At 63.5% G+C, this 16389-nt stretch overlaps 2 protein-coding genes across 3 annotated transcripts in view; one reads left to right on the top strand and one right to left on the bottom strand.

Annotated features, from left to right (window-relative positions):
• The first annotated feature begins 73 nt into the window (after positions 1 to 73).
• CTU2 (cytosolic thiouridylase subunit 2) lies at positions 74 to 4002 on the top strand. 2 transcript variants are annotated; one of them, XM_074158163.1, is made up of 15 exons: positions 74 to 196; positions 687 to 761; positions 1096 to 1174; positions 1261 to 1320; positions 1399 to 1459; positions 1674 to 1783; positions 1861 to 2141; positions 2219 to 2354; positions 2481 to 2612; positions 2720 to 2811; positions 2911 to 3002; positions 3089 to 3176; positions 3257 to 3323; positions 3400 to 3458; positions 3536 to 3932. In XM_074158163.1, the coding sequence occupies exons 1-15, from the start codon at positions 117 to 119 to the stop codon at positions 3597 to 3599; spliced, it is 1476 nt and encodes a 491-aa protein (XP_074014264.1). In that variant the 5' UTR covers positions 74 to 116; the 3' UTR covers positions 3600 to 3932. The 2 variants fall into 2 exon arrangements, with proteins under 2 accessions (XP_074014264.1, XP_074014263.1); XM_074158162.1 differs by having other exon boundaries at positions 78 to 196; positions 3400 to 4002.
• PIEZO1 (piezo type mechanosensitive ion channel component 1 (Er blood group)) overlaps positions 3883 to 16389 on the bottom strand; it is a 24930-nt gene continuing 12423 nt past the window's right edge. Inside the window, exons 12-50 of the mRNA XM_074158161.1 lie at positions 16253 to 16364; positions 15923 to 16101; positions 15702 to 15850; positions 15320 to 15499; positions 15155 to 15243; positions 14535 to 14692; positions 14285 to 14461; positions 14027 to 14152; positions 13736 to 13936; positions 13440 to 13644; positions 13207 to 13311; positions 12645 to 12798; positions 11848 to 12091; positions 11595 to 11691; positions 11316 to 11484; positions 11148 to 11237; positions 10914 to 11002; positions 10638 to 10709; positions 10080 to 10183; positions 9919 to 10000; positions 9537 to 9611; positions 9280 to 9452; positions 9080 to 9201; positions 8831 to 8983; positions 8498 to 8756; positions 8230 to 8418; positions 7700 to 7982; positions 7412 to 7562; positions 7175 to 7322; positions 6870 to 7084; positions 6577 to 6735; positions 6322 to 6469; positions 6033 to 6221; positions 5841 to 5933; positions 5528 to 5700; positions 5314 to 5436; positions 5131 to 5210; positions 4824 to 5022; positions 3883 to 4701 (exon numbers count right to left, since the gene is read on the bottom strand). Coding sequence (XP_074014262.1) covers positions 4452 to 4701; positions 4824 to 5022; positions 5131 to 5210; positions 5314 to 5436; positions 5528 to 5700; positions 5841 to 5933; positions 6033 to 6221; positions 6322 to 6469; positions 6577 to 6735; positions 6870 to 7084; positions 7175 to 7322; positions 7412 to 7562; positions 7700 to 7982; positions 8230 to 8418; positions 8498 to 8756; positions 8831 to 8983; positions 9080 to 9201; positions 9280 to 9452; positions 9537 to 9611; positions 9919 to 10000; positions 10080 to 10183; positions 10638 to 10709; positions 10914 to 11002; positions 11148 to 11237; positions 11316 to 11484; positions 11595 to 11691; positions 11848 to 12091; positions 12645 to 12798; positions 13207 to 13311; positions 13440 to 13644; positions 13736 to 13936; positions 14027 to 14152; positions 14285 to 14461; positions 14535 to 14692; positions 15155 to 15243; positions 15320 to 15499; positions 15702 to 15850; positions 15923 to 16101; positions 16253 to 16364 — 5964 coding nt within the window. The 3' untranslated portion in view covers positions 3883 to 4451. The remainder of the gene's footprint in view (positions 4702 to 4823; positions 5023 to 5130; positions 5211 to 5313; positions 5437 to 5527; positions 5701 to 5840; positions 5934 to 6032; positions 6222 to 6321; positions 6470 to 6576; positions 6736 to 6869; positions 7085 to 7174; positions 7323 to 7411; positions 7563 to 7699; positions 7983 to 8229; positions 8419 to 8497; positions 8757 to 8830; positions 8984 to 9079; positions 9202 to 9279; positions 9453 to 9536; positions 9612 to 9918; positions 10001 to 10079; positions 10184 to 10637; positions 10710 to 10913; positions 11003 to 11147; positions 11238 to 11315; positions 11485 to 11594; positions 11692 to 11847; positions 12092 to 12644; positions 12799 to 13206; positions 13312 to 13439; positions 13645 to 13735; positions 13937 to 14026; positions 14153 to 14284; positions 14462 to 14534; positions 14693 to 15154; positions 15244 to 15319; positions 15500 to 15701; positions 15851 to 15922; positions 16102 to 16252; positions 16365 to 16389) is intronic.

Here is a 16389-nt window from a genome sequence, read left to right as displayed (position 1 = left end):
CGAGGGGGGCGACGCCTTGACGTCACCGCGCGCCGTTACGTCATCGCTGCGCGCCGGGAGCGAGGCTGAGCGGAGCGGTGCGGAACGGAACAGGACTGGGCTGTAACGGCACCGCCATGTGCGACGCGGCGGAGGAGGATGGAGGGTGCGGGGCGGACACGGCACCGGCACGGCGCCGCCGCCTCCCGCCACACAGGTAGGAGCCCGACCCGGGATACGGGCTGGCCCCCCCGGGGCCGCTCCCCTTACCGTCCCCAGCACCCCGCCGGTACCCCCCGGTATTGTCCCTGTTATCCCTCCGGTACTCCCTCCCGTGCTGCCCCTGGTACCGCCCGCTGCTGTCCCCGGTATTCCTCGGTACCCCGCCGTTGCTGTCCCCAGTATCCCCCCATGGCAGCCCTGGGTACCCTCCGGTGCTGTACACGGTATCTCTCCAGTACCCCCGGTGCTGCCTCTGGCGTTGCCCCCGATACTGCCCCCCGTGTCACCTCCGATGCTCCCCCCCCGGTACTCCTCTGGTACCTCCCCAGTATCTCCCAGTGCTGCCAGCGGTACCTTCCCGGTATTGTCCCCGGTATCCCCTGGGGTGGGTCAAGGACCGGGATCGCCGCTCTCCCCCCCGCTCGGTACCGCCCTTAGGGTGGGTTGGGGTCCTGTGACCCCGGTGACCGTCTGTGTTCCTACAGCCACCCACGGCCCTGCATGAAGTGCAAACAGGGCTCTGCTGCCCTCATCATCCGCCTCGGGGATGCCTTCTGCCGGTGAGGGACTGGGATGGGATGGGGATGGGGGGCTGCAGTGTGTGGGGACATAGGACTCGGGGACATAAGGGCTTGGGGGCATTGGGTCACTGGGACACCAAGACTTGGGGACAGCAGGGCTTGGGGATGCAGGTCTTGGGGACATTGGGGTTTGGAAACATCTCCGGGACAGCAGGGCTTGGGAACATCAGAGCTTGGGAACACTGGGTCTCAGGGTTATCAAGGTCTGGGGACAGCAGGCCTCAGCGAGAAGGGACTCAGGGATGTTAGGGTTGGGGGACATGAGGTCTGGGGGCCGTGGGACATGCCATGGCTCATGGCTGTGTTCCCACAGCAACTGCTTCCATGAGTATTTCGTGCACAAGTTCCGCGCAATGCTGGGCAAGAACCGTGTCATCTTCCCAGGAGAGAAGGTACTGGGGGGGGGGACACGACATGGTCACTGGGGTGACCTGGGTGCTAGAGGTGGGACTGGTGACCATCCCTCCTGTCCCCACAGGTGTTGCTGGCACTGTCAGGGGGGCCAGCCTCCAGCGCCATGCTCCGGCAGGTCCAGGAGGTGAGAGTGGGGATGATGGGGGGACATTGGGGAGGGGGACACGGCTCACCCACCTCCCTCACCCTGTGCCTCTGCCAGGGGCTCAGCAGGGAGACAGCCAAGAAGCTCCGCTTCGTCCCTGGCCTCATCTACGTTGACGGTAAGGCTTAGTCCCGCTGCCCCTTTGCTGCCCATTCCCTGCCCCACTGCCCACCCCCGGTGTAGGGTCCATCTGCGCCGTGCCAGGACTGGGGGCTGCCACCCAGCCCAGTGAGGCTGTGGCACCCTGGGGTGTCCCCCTAACCCCAGGGGATGGGGTGGGTGCCCCCTCCTCACTGTCGCGGTGGCCCTGGCGCTGCCTGTCTGCCTTGCAGAGGGAGCGGTGCGTGGGCAGAGCACGGCACAGCGGGAGCAGAGCCTGGCCTGCATGGAGACCTTGCTGCAGGCGACCGGCTTCCCCTACCACCTGGCCCACCTAGAGGAGGTATGGGGGTGGCAGGGGTTGGGAGGACACACCTGACCGCCCCCAGCCTCCCCCTGGTACTTATCTCTGCCCCACAGGCGCTGGAGCTGCCCGCATCCATCTTGCAGCCGGGGCCGGAGAAGTCCAGCAAGCCCAACTCGTCCTACAAGGAGGCCGTGGAGGGCTTCATCCAGCAGCAGCGGCAGGAGGGGGGTGGGGATGGTGGCACCTTATTGCCTGGCCTCGGCACCCAGGATGCACCTGCAGGGTCCCCAGCCACCCCCCGCCTGCCCACCGCTGCCCGCACCCAGGAGCTGCTGCAGCTTTTCAAGGCCGTGGAGACAACGACAGCGAGAGAGGAGCTGCTGCAGATGCTGCGGTGAGGGGCCAATCCTACCTGGCGCTGGCAACGGGCATGGCACAGTAGCTCTGAGCCGGTGTCACCTTGTCCCCCAGGACCCACCTCATCCTGCAGACAGCCCGGACCAGGGGCTACACCAAGGTGATGACGGGCGAGAGCTGCACCCGTGTGGCCATCAAGCTCCTCACCAACCTGGCGCTGGGTCGTGGTGCCTTCCTCGCTGTTGACACGGTGAGCAGCCTGCCGGTACCCCGTCCCTGAGCTGGGGATGGCTGTCCTCACCTGGCACAATGCCGTAGGAGGGGTCTGCGGCTTGGTGGGAATGTGGTCGGTCCCTCAGTAGCCATGCACCTGCAGGGCTTTGTGGACAACCGCCATGGTGATGTGATGGTGGTGCGTCCCATGCGGGAGTACATGGCCAAGGAGATCGCCTTCTACAACCACTTCTTCAATGTCCCCACCATCATCGCACCACCCCTTTCCACCAAGGTAGGGATGTCCCCCGCACCCCACAGGGGGATCCCAAGCTTCATGTCCCCACGATGAAGATGGCACCCCCACCATCCCATCCCTGTCCTCTCTGCTTGCTCCTCCAGCGCCAGGAGAAGCCCAGCATCCACCACCTGATAGAGCGCTTCCTTCTGGGCCTGCAGGAGGATTTCCCCTCCACCATCAGCACCGTCTACAGGTACGGTGTCCCCTGCGCACGGGCACTCTGGTGTGGAGGGCGGGGGGGGGAGTTGGGGGTGAGCAGTGTGCACCCCTCACCCCGCCACGTTGGCTGCAGGACAGGTGAGAAGCTGAGCCCAGCTCCAGCCAAGGCGAGCAGCGAGTCCCAGCGCTGCCTGCTCTGCCTGTGCGCCCTGGACATCGCTGGGGGTGAGTAGGGGGGGCAATGAGGGGTATTAGGGGTGGGGGGCAGCCATGCAGCTACAATCACATGGCCTGTTCTCTGGCTCTTGCAGAGGAGGAGTTGGCCCTGGAGCCCACGCTAATCATGGAGGAGACCGAGCCGGTGGGGGACAGGTGCTGCCAGGACGCTCCAGCAGCAGGGTGAGCATGGGGGAAGGGGGGATGTCATGCTGGCACTGGGGCCACCGTGCCAGCACATCTGAGGGTCCCTATCCCCACAGGGCTGAGAGCAAAGCTGCCTTCATCCCACTGCTGTGCTACGGCTGCCGCCTCACCTTCAAGGAACTGGTAAGGCTTTCGGGGCACAGCAGGGTGGCTCTCCTTGGGGATGGGAGTCCCCATCCCCACATCTCCTCTCTTGCAGGGCCCCCTTGCCACGCTGCCACCCTACGTGCGTGCCGAGGCCCAGCGCAGGATCCTCAGGTACTGGGGTCCCCTCCCCTCCCCGCTGGCTCAGTCCCCGATGCCACGTCCATCCATGCCATGTCCATCCCTTCCAGGGCACAGATGGAGCAGCAGAGCCAGGAGGTCCCGCTGGAGAATGAAGAGTCCGGCAAGAGCTGAAAGGGCTGGGGGCAGCGGGGCACACAGACCCCCATCCCTCTGGTGCATCGGTGGGGCAGGGTGGCACTCCCCCCGGGATGGTGGAGGACCGGCACCTCTGGCGACCCCTGGCACCCAGGCAGCTGCTTTTACACCCCATTTTGGTTACAGCTGGGGGGCAGGGAAAGCTCCCAGCCCCCATTCGATGTGGGGGCTAAGAGTGCTGGTACCCCCCGGAGGCAGCAGATCCCTAGGCCCACCCCGCACCCCTTTCTCCCTACCCCAGCTGCACATGAGCCGGGGAGGCCTCAGCTTTGTTTTATTAGATATCTGTATAAATAAACCATTTGAATTAATAAAAAAAAAAAAAAAAAAAAAACCAACAAAAAACAAAACCAAAAACGAAGTCACAACAAGTGTCTAGAGTCCAGCTGGGGCTGCCAGCCCCACCCTCAGCTAGGGGGCGGCTACGACCCAGGGCCCCCCATGCTGGGGGGCTATTGCTTTTGAGTTCAACCTGGTTCTGGAGCAGGACTGGGGAGAGCAGGGAGGGGGAACGGGCCAGCTCCTGACACCCCCATCCTCCCCCTTCCACAACAGCCAGGGGTGCCCAGCAGGTGGGGGCTGGAGGGGGGCGGGGGGACGGGGGCGCAGCTCCTGTCCCCCGGCCCCAGGAAGGCACAACGTGGTCTCCGCAGGTCGGACGGCCTCAAAGCAACGTTAAGAAAAACATCCTCCCTAAAAGCGAGTGCCGAGTACCCTGCGTCCCACTGCCTCCCCCAGCAGGATGCGGCCCCAGCTTTCGGGGGGGGCTGGTTAAGGCATTGACGGTGATGTCCCCTGGAAGGAGAGGTGGCCCAGAGCCCCTTCCCCTTACTCCTTCTCCCGTGTCCACTTGATCATGGTCTCAGGGGAGCGGTAGAGGAAGATGAGCTTGGCGTAGAGCTCCTCTTCCAGCTCCAGCTCGCCTGTCTCCCGCACCAGGAAGATGTCCTGGCACAGCTTCAGGATGCGGTCCACGCAGGGCAGCTCCTCGAACATGATGGAGTGCGAGATCTCGCTGAAGAAACCCCGCACGAACTTCCCGATCACCAGCACGATGGAGACGTACAGCCCCATGATCCTGCAAGGGGGTGGGTGGGGGGAACATCCTGTATCCCACCCCACCCCCCCCCAGCTTTGCAACCCTTTTGGGATGCAGCCAGGTGGTCCCCCACCGCCACCCCCTGCACTCCCTCCACGTACCCGTAGCCAGCCAAGAAGCCCAGGCTGGGGGGGCTGACTTTATCGTTGAAGATGACCATGGGGAGGATGTTGCCGTCGCGGCTGGGGGGCTCTTTCAGCCGCACAACCCACCACTCCAAGAAGCTGTCGCTCCCTCGGCCGGCACCTGCACGCTCCCGTTTCAGCTGCACCTCCACATCCAGGTAGCTGTCCTCCCCATCTGCCGAGAGGGTGGCACCGTCAGGGCACAGCATGGCCACTGCTGTGGCCTCAACACCGATTTTATTTTTTTTTTTTGGGGGAGGGAAGCACACATCGTAGGACGCACCTGGCAGCAGCTGCTTGACCGGGGTGGCTTCAGGGCCATTGGGTGCCCGGATGTATTTAGGGAAGAGGTTGGGCACTCGCCTGCAAGAGAGTGGGGTGAGCAGGGTGAAGGGAAAAAAAAAACACACACCACCCCCCCCCGAGCATGAGGCGGGGGAGGTGTCCCCTCCCCAGGGACACTCACACGGGGGTGCTGCGGGTGCCCTGCAGGAGCTGGGCCAGCTCCACACGTTGGCGTGCGCCAGGCTGCAGGTCAGTGGTGTGCTTGTCGTAGGTGTGCTCCACCGTCCCCCCCTTGCCCAGGTCCCTGCAGGCAGAGCAGGCAGCAGAGGCTGAGTGTGTATGTGTGTGGGGGGTGCAGGCATGGCTGCCTCCCCACCCCGCCATGCCGGCGGTACCTCTGGAAGGTCCAGGTGAGGCGGAGGGTGATATCGGAGGTGCCGTTCTGCAGCTCCCGCTGCATCTGCTCCCGGCTGGGGGGGCTGATGCTCCAGAGCGAGCCCGAGCTGCCTTCGATGCGGGCTGTCACGATGTCCTCGTAGCCATAGAGTGTGATGAACTGCATGGCCACCTAGTGCCGGGGAAGTGGGGGGGGAGGGACGGACAGCTCAGCCCCCACCCAAGGACACCCGCAGCCCGCAGCAGCCCCCAGCTCTGCCAGCCTCGCAGCAGGATGGAGCAGGATGGGGGATTTGGGGGGGTGGGATTTACCGGCTGCCTCTCAAACTCGTTGGTGAGGTCTGCATAGTCCTCGGGGGTGAAGGGTTGGATGGATTGTTGCTGGGCACTCATGGTGAACAGTGGCTGTGGGGGGGCAGGGCACTGTCAGCGGGGCACTGTCAGCGGGGCACAGGACCCCAGCGTCCGAGCTGGGCACCCCCAGCACCTCCCCTGTATCCTCACCTCATACCCCCCCAGTTTGAGGGTGACAGTGACGTCGATGGGGTGGTTCACAACGCCCACCACAGAGCGCACCAGCGACATGAAGAGCAGCGGGAACCAGATGATGGCCACGAGGAAGAGGATGATGAGGCCCCCCATGCCATACTTCACAATCTTCTTCTTCTTCTGCCCCTTGGGCTGGGGGTATTTCTGGGGGAGGGGAGACAGCACATGGTGCCAGGTAGGCTTAGGGGGATCCCAAGCAACAAGGCGCTTACTGGGGTCCCTTCCCAGCCTGTTGGAGCCGTACCTTCTCTGTCTCGCGGCTGCACTTGATGATGAAGATGTTGGCATAGATGTCCTCCACGCACATCCAGTTGGAGAGGGACAGCGTGGTATCTGTCCAGACCCAGTCCATGACAGCCCGCAGCTCCACCAGGAAGGGCACGAGGCGAAACCTGGGGGGTACACAGGAAGAGGGGGCTGTTATTGCACCCTCTGGGCACCCAGGTGCTGTTACTGCACCCTCTGGGCACCCAGGTGTCTGTGTGACCCCATGCAGTACCCTTGGAAGAGGAAGAGGTTGAGGTGGTTGTATTTCTTGGTGAGGAAGTTGCCCAGGATGCGGGTGGGGTAGCCACAGCGGATCTGGTAGGCTGACAGCGAGAAGTAGATGCACTTCACAAAGTACCACAGCTGGGCGACTGTGTTGAGACTGAACAACCTGTGGGAGAGAAATGTCACCCCTCTGGCCACCTCTCCGGATAAGCTGGGCCACCTCATGGGGTTGGGGACAGAGACGTGCCACCTTAGAACCACACTGTGCCCTTGAAGACATCCTTGGGGGATGCTTGGTACCTTTCGGTGACAGCTGGCAGGATGAAGAACATCCAGAGGTGGATGCCGAAGACCAGGATGACCTGGAAGATGAGCTTGCCCAGCACGGTCTTGCGGAGGTAGAGCGCACGGTCGATGACCATGGTGGTGAACTGGATGAGCAGCATGACCAGGAAGGCCTGTGGCACTTGGTTATCTGACAGTGAGGAGGTGATGTCGGTGGCCGCTGAGTGTTTCTGGGGATGCAGGAGAGGTCAGGATATTGCCCAGCCTGACCCCGTGGTGGGAGCTGGCTGGTTGGTGCCCTGCAGGAACCCCCTGCTCACCCCAAAGGCCCAGAAGCCGAAGATGATGATGATGAAGTCGACCACGTCAGCCAGGAACATGAAGGCATAGACATCAGTGGCTGCCCGGTGCTGGGTGTGCAAGATGTCCCAGAAGAATCCACGCACTGGCTGGTATACGTTCTGTGCCCTGGAGGTGACAGGGGACAGAGGGGAAAGATGACTGAGGGGGCTGCACTCCACATTCCCCCACCCCAACCAGCGCCACAGGGCACTCACATGTTGAGGAAGAAGAGCTTGACCCGCAGCCCAAATGCCTTCAGCTTCTTCTGAGCGTGGCTCTGTTTTGCCTCTTCTTCCTCCTCCTTATTTTCCTCCTCCTCCTCCTTCTTCTCTTCCACCTCCTCCTTTTCCTCCACCTCCACATGCTCTGGGGGTGAGGCACAGCATGGGTGACAGTCCAGGGTCTTGTGGGGCCGCATCCCACCCAGCCCCAGCACCCCTCCGCCCTGGGGGACGCCAGCCTTGCCCCTTATCGGGGAGTGAGGGCTGGGGATCAGCACTCACCTTCCTCTGGAGTTGCCTCTAGCTGCTTCTTCCTCCGCCATCTCTTCCTCCTGAAGCGGAGCTGTGTGCCCTTGCCCTTCTCTTCCTGCCCCACGTTGCCCTCCTGCTCTGGCCCCGTGGCTGCACCCGGTGCCTCCAGCTCTGCCAGCGCCTCCGTCCTTTCCTCATCCACTGGCAACGGCGGGGACACTGCTTCCTCCCGCTTCTCCTCCTCCTCTGCCCGCTCCACCTCTGCCTCCTTCTTGGCGAAGGGGTCCTCCTCATGGTCCCACAGCCCATAGGCCTGGGGAGGAGTGTGGTCAGTGGGACGGGGTTCCCCCACCCCATGCACCTCACCCCCTATCCTGCAGCATCAGCTCCCGTTGCACCCCAAGGATCCAACCAGCAATGGGTGCTTTGGGCAGAAACCAGAGCCACCAAGCATCCACTGGGTGCTCTCCAGAGCCCCCATCACCCCCAGGAGCACCTCCAGCTCCCAGGGATGCCCACCCAGGCAATGCCCACAGTAGTGCCCATGTTCCAGGACTCACCAACAGCAGGGAGCGATGGAAGAAGAGTGCCAGGAGCTGGATGAGGTCATACTTGATGTAGTTGTCAGTCTTCTCCAAGCCCAGGATGCGGGGTGGGAAGAAGGGCTTGCCCTCATTGCGCACCAGCATAGCATAGCCATTCCAGGGGAAGAACCCAAACTGGAAGAGGTATTTCACTACCACCATGACCTGTGGGGACATTCGGGTCAGCAGGTGGCAGCCAGGGGATGGGGTGGCATCATGCCCTCTCCAGCCATCCTCTGCGCACCTCAGTGAAGATGATGGCTGTCATCCAGAACCGCTTGCTGGGCCGGGGGATGGAGAGCATGGCCCAGAGGAAGACAAGGATGGGCAGGAAGAGGGAGATGACGGAGGCGGTCACCATGTTGTTGAGGATGATGATGAAGTAGCAGAGCAGCTCAGAGTGGGCGGTCACACAGCGATAGCCAGCCAGCAGCAGCTTCAGGAACCGGTTGTGGGACCGATAAAACCTCTCAGACTCTTCCAGCTCAGAGAAGCATACCCTCCTGTGGGGTACAGGGGGGTGAGCCAGACCTGCCACCCCCCAGCCCCAGCCCCACGGTCCCCACATCCCCCATACCTGCTCAGGAGGAGCTCGCTGGCCGTCCGGTTCCGGTTCTGGGGCAGGGCCAGGAGTTCTTGAGATCCACCCACCTGGGACCCCTGGGTCACTGACTCCCGGCTGCCGGGCAGTGGGTATCCTTCCGGGGCGAGGGTGTCACCTTGGTGCACACTGGGGACAGCACGGGGAGAGGGGTGAGCCTCCTGCCCGCCAACCCCTGCCCGTGGCGCTGCCGGCTGCCCCCTCAGGGGGTATCTATGCACCTGCCTGGAAGCAACGCCGTTTTGGGGGTCTGCACCCCCGGACCCTTGTGGGCTCAGCTCCTCGGGTGGCTCCTCCGATGGCGGCAGGTAGAGCTCATCCAGGACCCCACGGTGCATGTCCTCTCCCTGCAACAGACAGGGGGTCAGTGCTGCCACAGGGCTGCCACCACCCTCCCTGTACCCTGCTGTGCCCCCTGGGCTCACCCTGGCCAGGCGGCACGTGAGGACGTATCTCTCAAGGCGCAGGACGTTGGACATGTCGGCATGTTCCTGGGTGCAGGCGTCCAGCCACTGGGTCAGCCCATCCACCATGGCCCGGCACAGCACCCACAGGAACCGCAGGGTGTTCAGCGCCCGCTGCACCACGTTGCTCCGCTCTGCCAGGGTGAGGAGAGGGCGGGGGGGGGGTGACTTCGTGCCTATTGGCACCCCACCAGCACCCCCTTGTGCTGCCCACCTACCAGAGCCTTCCTCCTCTTCCTCCTGGCCTTCAGCCTCTTCGGGTGCCTCCAACTCCTCCCTCCTTCCGCTGTCCCCTGCAAGGTTCAGACCCCCCCACCCCGGGAAGAGGTAGTAGGACATTGTTTCTGGCCCCCTGTGGGGCTCTCCTGCTCATTGCCTCATCCCTCGTCGCCCCCATCCAGCTTAAAATCCAGTCTGGCCACCAAAGGAGAGCTGCACGGCTTGTCCTCAACCCCATCGTAGCCATCAGAGATTCCACACACACCAGGAACCCCAACGAGGCGATGCCCCATTATGGGATGCCAACAGCAGCCAGAGCAAAGAGTGGGTGTGGGTCAGGGCTGCATCCCCTCCCACCCCCTCCAGCAGAACCAGACCCACCTGCAGTAACCTCGGCACCGGGTGACTCCGGCTGCTGCTGCAGCACTGTCCTGGTGTTGGTCACCCAGGCCTGGTAGGCGAGCTTGGGGAGGGAAAAAAGAGGGGCTGTCAGTTCCCTGCGGGCGCTATGAGACTTCCCCCAGCACCCCAGCCATGCTCACCTGGAAGGCGCTCTGCCTGCCTGGCCGCAGCTCCTCCGTCACCGCCGCCTCCTCCTCCTCCTCGCTGTCCGACTCGAAGAGGAAGTATTCCCCCGAATGCAGCACTGCCGGGGCAGCACAGGGTGTCACAGCACGGCCAGTGACACGCCACATGGTCTCACAGCACGGCCGGTACCCGGTGGCATGGCATAGGGTGTCACAGCACAGCCGCTGACTCCCCAAGGCTCTCTGCCTGACACGGTGCTGCCGGCACGGTGCCGAGGACACCCATGGGGATCTCCACTGGGGACAAACCCGCCAGTGCTGGCACTCAGAGGCAACCGATACCGCTAACCCCAAAACCCAGCCCGGCACCCCCAGCCCAACACCCCGTTAGTGCTGGGAAGTAGAGAAGCCCTGGTTAGTGCCCCGCAGCCGAGCACAGGGTCGGGGGACATGCAGAGTGTCACCTTGCCCAAAGCACCGTCACCACCGCTCCCCGCTGGTGTTAGTGGTCCCCGGCGGAGGGACCTTGCCGACGGGCTGCACCCTGTTATAGCCCCTGTGCCGGGGCAGTACCTGTGGCGTGGTCTAACCACGGCCGCCACCACCGCTCCCTCTGCTGGGAAGGGTCCACTGGGCTGCTGGGTGCTGTGGAACAGCAGATGGGGGGGGGGGCTGAGCACAGTCACACTCAGTGCACCCACCCCCGGCATGGGGGTGAGCCAGGCAGGGAAGGGAGGGGGGTTCACCGCAACGCTCCACCAGGACAGGCATCGGCGATGGGTCATGGTCACCCTGCTGTGCCCAGAGAGGGGTGGGGGGGTTGGGGGAGACCCCCCCCCCGGCTCTCACCTGGGCTGCCCTCATCCTGCCCCTCGCCAGTGCTCCTGGGCAGCCGCTCCTGGTGGTACTTCTCCTGCTTGGCTCGGATCCGCTCCATCCTGCCAGGCAGAGGCTGCTGTGCATCTTGCTCCCACCAAACTCCCCCAGGGGCACCCCCATCCACCCCGCCCACATGGGGGGGGTCCCAAGGTGGTGGCGGCTGCAGGGTGGGGGGGTCCCAAGTGTCCCCCAAAACCCACTCACTGCCGCTTCAGCTGGGCCAGCGACTTCTTCTCAGCTAAACGGTGGAAGTGCATGCTCTTCAGGATGCTGGCCTTGAACAGCGCGACACCCCTGTGGGGACAGCAGGAGGGTGAGGGGAGGCACTGGCACCCCGGCACCCGCGGGGACCCTCCAGGACCCCAGCCCCACCTGGAGGCCTGCAGGGCACAGGCCTGGAGGTCCAGCATGACGTGCAAGAAGTAGTAGCTGAGGAAGATGCGGCGCTGGAGCAGAAGGAAGAAGAAGCAGATGCTGTCCCAGATGACGCCCGCCTCCTCCACGGGCAGCGAGCAGTCCTCGTCCTTGGCCATCTCCTTGGCTGGCAGGCAGAGGTGGGGGCAGGTCAGGCAGCAGCCCAAACCAGCAACTCCAGCCCCACCAGTTCAGGCAGGGCAGCACCCAGGGCTCCCCCCGCAGGCCAGCGCTCACGGTTATAGTAGCCCTTGACGGTGCAGACCAGGCTGAAGAGCTGGATCACCCAGCAGAAGTCGCTCTGCATCTGCTGCACGAAGACGCAGGAGAGGAGCTGCGGGGAGAGAGGGCAGAGCGTGGGGTTGGCCCAGGGACAGCAACATGGGGACAGTGCTGCCACCCGTCCCCTCCCCAGGGGATGCCCAGGGGGTGGGTGGCCCCGAGGAGCAGTTCAGAGGCCACTGCATGGCCAGGGCCTGGCAGTCCTCACCGACAGCATGTTTTTGGAGATGATGACGGTGATGTTGTAGAGGATGAGGCAGTCCCAGAGCACAAGGCGAGCCCGTGCCGGCTTGCGCAGCATGGCAGTGCCAAAGAGAAGAAGGTAGAAGGAGGCCAGCAGGTAGCCGAGGCCGAAGAGGCTGATGCGATTGGCCCCAGTGATGAAGACCACCACCAGGACGAACCAGAAGAGGTAGCGGAAGACCACCACCTTCGCCATGTCCAGGTATGACCTGTGGGATGGGGCGCTCAGAGAAGGGTCCCTGACCCTTCCCCAGCACTCACGCTTGGCACTAGGTGGTGCCAAAACTAGGTGGTTTTGGGGTGCAGCAAGGTGCTACCCAACACCCCAGCCAAACCAGCATGGTCCCAGTCCCCACATCAGCCCTGTCTTGGGGGGGGAAAGTGCCTTGTCCCAGTCTATGGGGTCCCAGTTCCCATGGGGGTCCTGCACCATCACCAGAGGTGTCCCAGACCACTGAATCTCCTTCCATCACAGCCCCAGGGTGCTCCTCTCCCAGATCTGAGGATACCATCCTAGCAGGGGGTCCTGCTCCAGCCATGGGGGGTGTCCTGTCCCAGCCCAGCATGGGGCTGATGTCTTCCCTGGCACAAAAGGGTCCCAGCGCTGGTGGGGTCCCACCCCCATCCTAGGGACACAGCAGGTCTCACTGCCTGCAGGTCCCATCCTGTCCATACCCCAAGGGGTCCCATCCTAGAGGGGAGGTCCCACCCCATGGCCCCCGGTGGCCCAGCCTGTCCCATCCCCAGCTCGTGGGTGCCCACCGGCAGTGGATGAAGTTGGGCGTGGGGTTGTGGGGGTCCCGCTCCAGGTCGAGCCGGTCAGAGTTCTCGCCAGCCGCCTGCAGCCACTCCTCAGTGCGCTCGGCCTCGAACACCCGCCATTGCTGGGCCGCACACAGCAGCAGCACGAAGTCATCTGCAGGAACATGGCTCAGATTGGGGGGAAAAAAAGGGGGGGCTCCTTCTACCCCGTCCGGCTTCCCTCCCACCTCCCCTCTGCTCACCCTCCTTGGGGCAGGATGGGACCCCCATGGCTAGGGTTGCCCCATGGGTGCCAGGGGCTGGAGGCTGGGGAGAGGGCACCCCACAGGCAGGGGGCTACCAGGGGCTGGGGTGCCCAATGGGCAGGGGGCTATCAGGGGCTGGAAAGGGGGGGACAGGGCACCCCAATGGCAAGAGGGCTCACGGGGAATGGGGTACCCCATGGGGAGAGAACTGCCAGGAGCTAGAAAGGGGGGAGACGGGGTACCCCATGGGCAGAGGGATATCAGGGGCTGGGGTACCCCACAAGCAGAGGGTTGACTGGGGCTGAGGGATTACTCACTGATGAGGTTGGTGGATTTGGGGGGTATGAAGAAGTCGGGCAAGTAGAGCCACTTGATGAGTGCCGAGCTGATGGGGAGGGTCCGGCTCCAGCGCCACGGATAGTCTGGGGGGCGGTGGGCACACTCAATGCCAGCCTCCCGACACCGTACCCAGGGTGGGCAGCCTGCCCACGCATGGACCTCCAGCTCCCTGAGCCTTGCAAAGCTGCCCCCCATGCCCCCTACCCCTTACCCAGGCAGAGGGCGGGCGGCATGCCCACGCACAGCAGGTACTGGTAGAGGAAGAAGATGACAAGGAAGAGGCAGTATTTGGGCCAGAGGTGGGCAATGGCCGCCCGCCGGCGCCGCGTCAGGATGACAACCAGCCAGCAGCCGTGCAGGATCACCATGAAGTTCATCCGCTGCCCGATCACGTTCACTGTCATCAGGAAGCAGATCTGGGGAGCAGGGGGAAAATGCAGGTGCTCAGCCCCAAGGTGCTGCGAGCGGTGGGACACTCCCTCCCCCCCCGCAATGGCCGCTCCCCACCTCCAAGCCAAACTTGTAATAGAAGTAGTTGAGGAAATATTTAGCGCAGCTGTCGAGGCCATGGTCAAGGTGTTCACGGGAGATGTCCTCAAAGACAGTCTCGGTGACGGGGGCCACCAGCTGATGCTGCTTGCGGTAGTACTCCTGGCGCCGGTACACCACCGCTTCGAGCACCAGCAGTAGCAGCACCAGGAGGTGGTTCTGGGGAGGACGAGGGGGTGCTCAGGACCACGGCATGTCCCTGAGCATCCTCCCACGTGGTCCCTGCAGACAGGGTGTCCCTGTGCCCACCTGGATGTAGCCCAGGCTGGGGAAGCCCTTGCGGATGCCGAACCAGTTGGCGGGGTCCACGGGGCCACGGTAGAGCGTGGAGTTGCCCATCTCCTCCAGGTTCAGGTTGGTGTTGTTGAACTGGGGCTGCAAAGGGGAGCACCACCAGGCATCAGCACCCCTCGCCCCCACCACTGGACCCCACCTCCAGCCAGGGAACCCCCCCTGTGCTGCCACAAGCACCCCAAGTACCAGGCCACCCCCCAGCAGCCCAGGCACCTGTGTGCAGTTGCTGGAGTACTCGTTGGGGTCGACCATCCTGAGCTGGTAGAGCATTTTGCAGATGATGATGATGCAGGTCCAGACAGTGGAGAGGCAGGAGGCCATGTGGCGGAAGCGGCAGTAGGGCATGGCAAAGGTCCACAGCAGCACCAGCAAGAAGTTCATCAGTGATACCTGGGGCAAAGGCTGCATCAACACCCCGGGGTTCTCAGCCAAGCCTCCTACCCCAGGGTCCTGAGGCTGGTACCTCCTGCAGGGCCACCCAGATGGTGTAGAGAGCCACCAGCTTGAGGATGTGGAGCTCCAGCAGGCGCCTCATGAAGACCTGCCCACGGGTCAGCGTGTCCGAGAAGGTCCAGCCCAGCACGATCAGGCGCTCCAGCACCAGCCCCCATTTGGTGGGCACTGTGGGGACACAGAACGTCACAGACGCCTCCACAGCCACCCTGGCTTGGAGGACACTCCAACCTACCCCTGTATCTTCCCATACTTGGAGGACACCCCAATGCATTTCTACAACCTCCCACACTTGGGGATCATGCCAAATCTATCTCCTTACCCTCCCAGCCCCTTCCTGGCTGGGAATCCCCAAACCATCCTCATAATCTCCCTTGCTTGGAGGACACCCCAATTATCCCCATACCCTCTGAGACCCTTCCTGGCATGGAGAATGCCCCAAGCTATCCCTGAAGCCTCCCAGCCGCTTCCTGGCTCAGAGGACACCCCAGTCCATCCTCAGGCCCTCCCAGACTTGGAGGACACCCCAATCCACCCCTGCAATCCCCCAGACCCCTCCTGGCTTGGAGGACACCCCATCCCACCCTGTCCCATCCCGTCCCACCCCGTCCCCCTGTCCCTGCCCAGTACCCTCTGACGCAGTGTCGGAGTCACCCGTCTCAGCGCTCTCAGCAGCAGCGGCATCCCGCAGCAGCCGGCTCCCATGCAGCTCCTCAGGCCTGTGGGATGGAGGGGTCAGTACAGGAACGGGGTCTCAGGGTGCAGGGGAGGGGTCACCCCAGCATGGGGCCCTACCTGGGGATGTGGCAGGGTGATGCGGTGGCAGCAGGGATGTGCTCCAGGTCAGTGATGCGCATGAATGGATGGTGGAAGTAATGGAGCTGGAGGATGCAGGCCAGGAGGAAGAAGCCTGGGATGAGGGTGCTGGAGAAGAGCTCGGAGACGCTGAACTGCTCCAGGCCAAGGTCACCCAGCCTGGAAAGGGAGGGGAGGGTAAGCTAAGCGTGAGGCCACATCCATCCCACCCTGCATGGGCATTAAGCCGGCACGACGGGGTTCAACCCTAACTCCCCCCATGCCTCAGTTTCCCCATGTGCAACGCATCCCTTGGCTGTGCCCTGGTGCCACCACAGGGTTGGCAGCAGCAAGGACCCCACGGTGGGTTGGGGACACTCACTGCTCATCGGTGAAACCTGTCAGGTTCCTCCAGTACATGGGGAAGTCCTCAAACTGGAAGGTGTAGATGGTGATGAGCACCAGCATGGTGTACGCTACCACCAGCCACCAGAAGGCCTTCAGCACCTTGCGCCACAGGCTGTAGTACACCTGCGGGGACAGGGACATCAGCGGTGCCGTGACAGAGATGGAGATGGGGAGGGGGTCCCTGGCACCCCATACCTGGAAGAGGGTGAGGCAGAGGAGAAAGAGGAGCATGTAGACGATCTTGTAGACGACAAGGCGCCCGGCGAAGCTCACTACGATGAACATGCCGGCGCAGACGCAGATCCAGTATTTGGCGTAGAAATTCTGCACCAGGATCCCCAGCGCCTTCAGAATGTCCCGCTGCCGGCTGGGCTCTGCAAGGCAGGGAGGGGGCTGCAGGCAGCCAGGCGGGGGGCACACGTGTCATCCCCCCTCCGGCAGCTGCCTGCATCCGGGCACTTGCACCCCAGGGATGCTCAGCCCGGCGCAGGGTCACTCTGGGTGTGTGGCACCAGGAGCCCTTACCTGCCTCTGAGACGGTCACCTCCAAGAGCGGGGTGGCTGGGCACCTCCTCGTTAGCAGCTTCTGCTTAACGAAGTCCCGCAGCAGCAGCCAGAAGGTGAGGGTGAACATGAGCTGTGGGGAGAGGTGGTGAGTGAGG

The sequence above is a fragment of the Numenius arquata genome, chromosome 13, assembly GCF_964106895.1.
Source record: "Numenius arquata chromosome 13, bNumArq3.hap1.1, whole genome shotgun sequence".
In the NCBI taxonomy this organism is placed as follows: domain Eukaryota; kingdom Metazoa; phylum Chordata; class Aves; order Charadriiformes; family Scolopacidae; genus Numenius; species Numenius arquata.
Note: the sequence above shows the minus strand (reverse complement) of the source record. Positions and strands in the feature narration are given on the sequence as shown.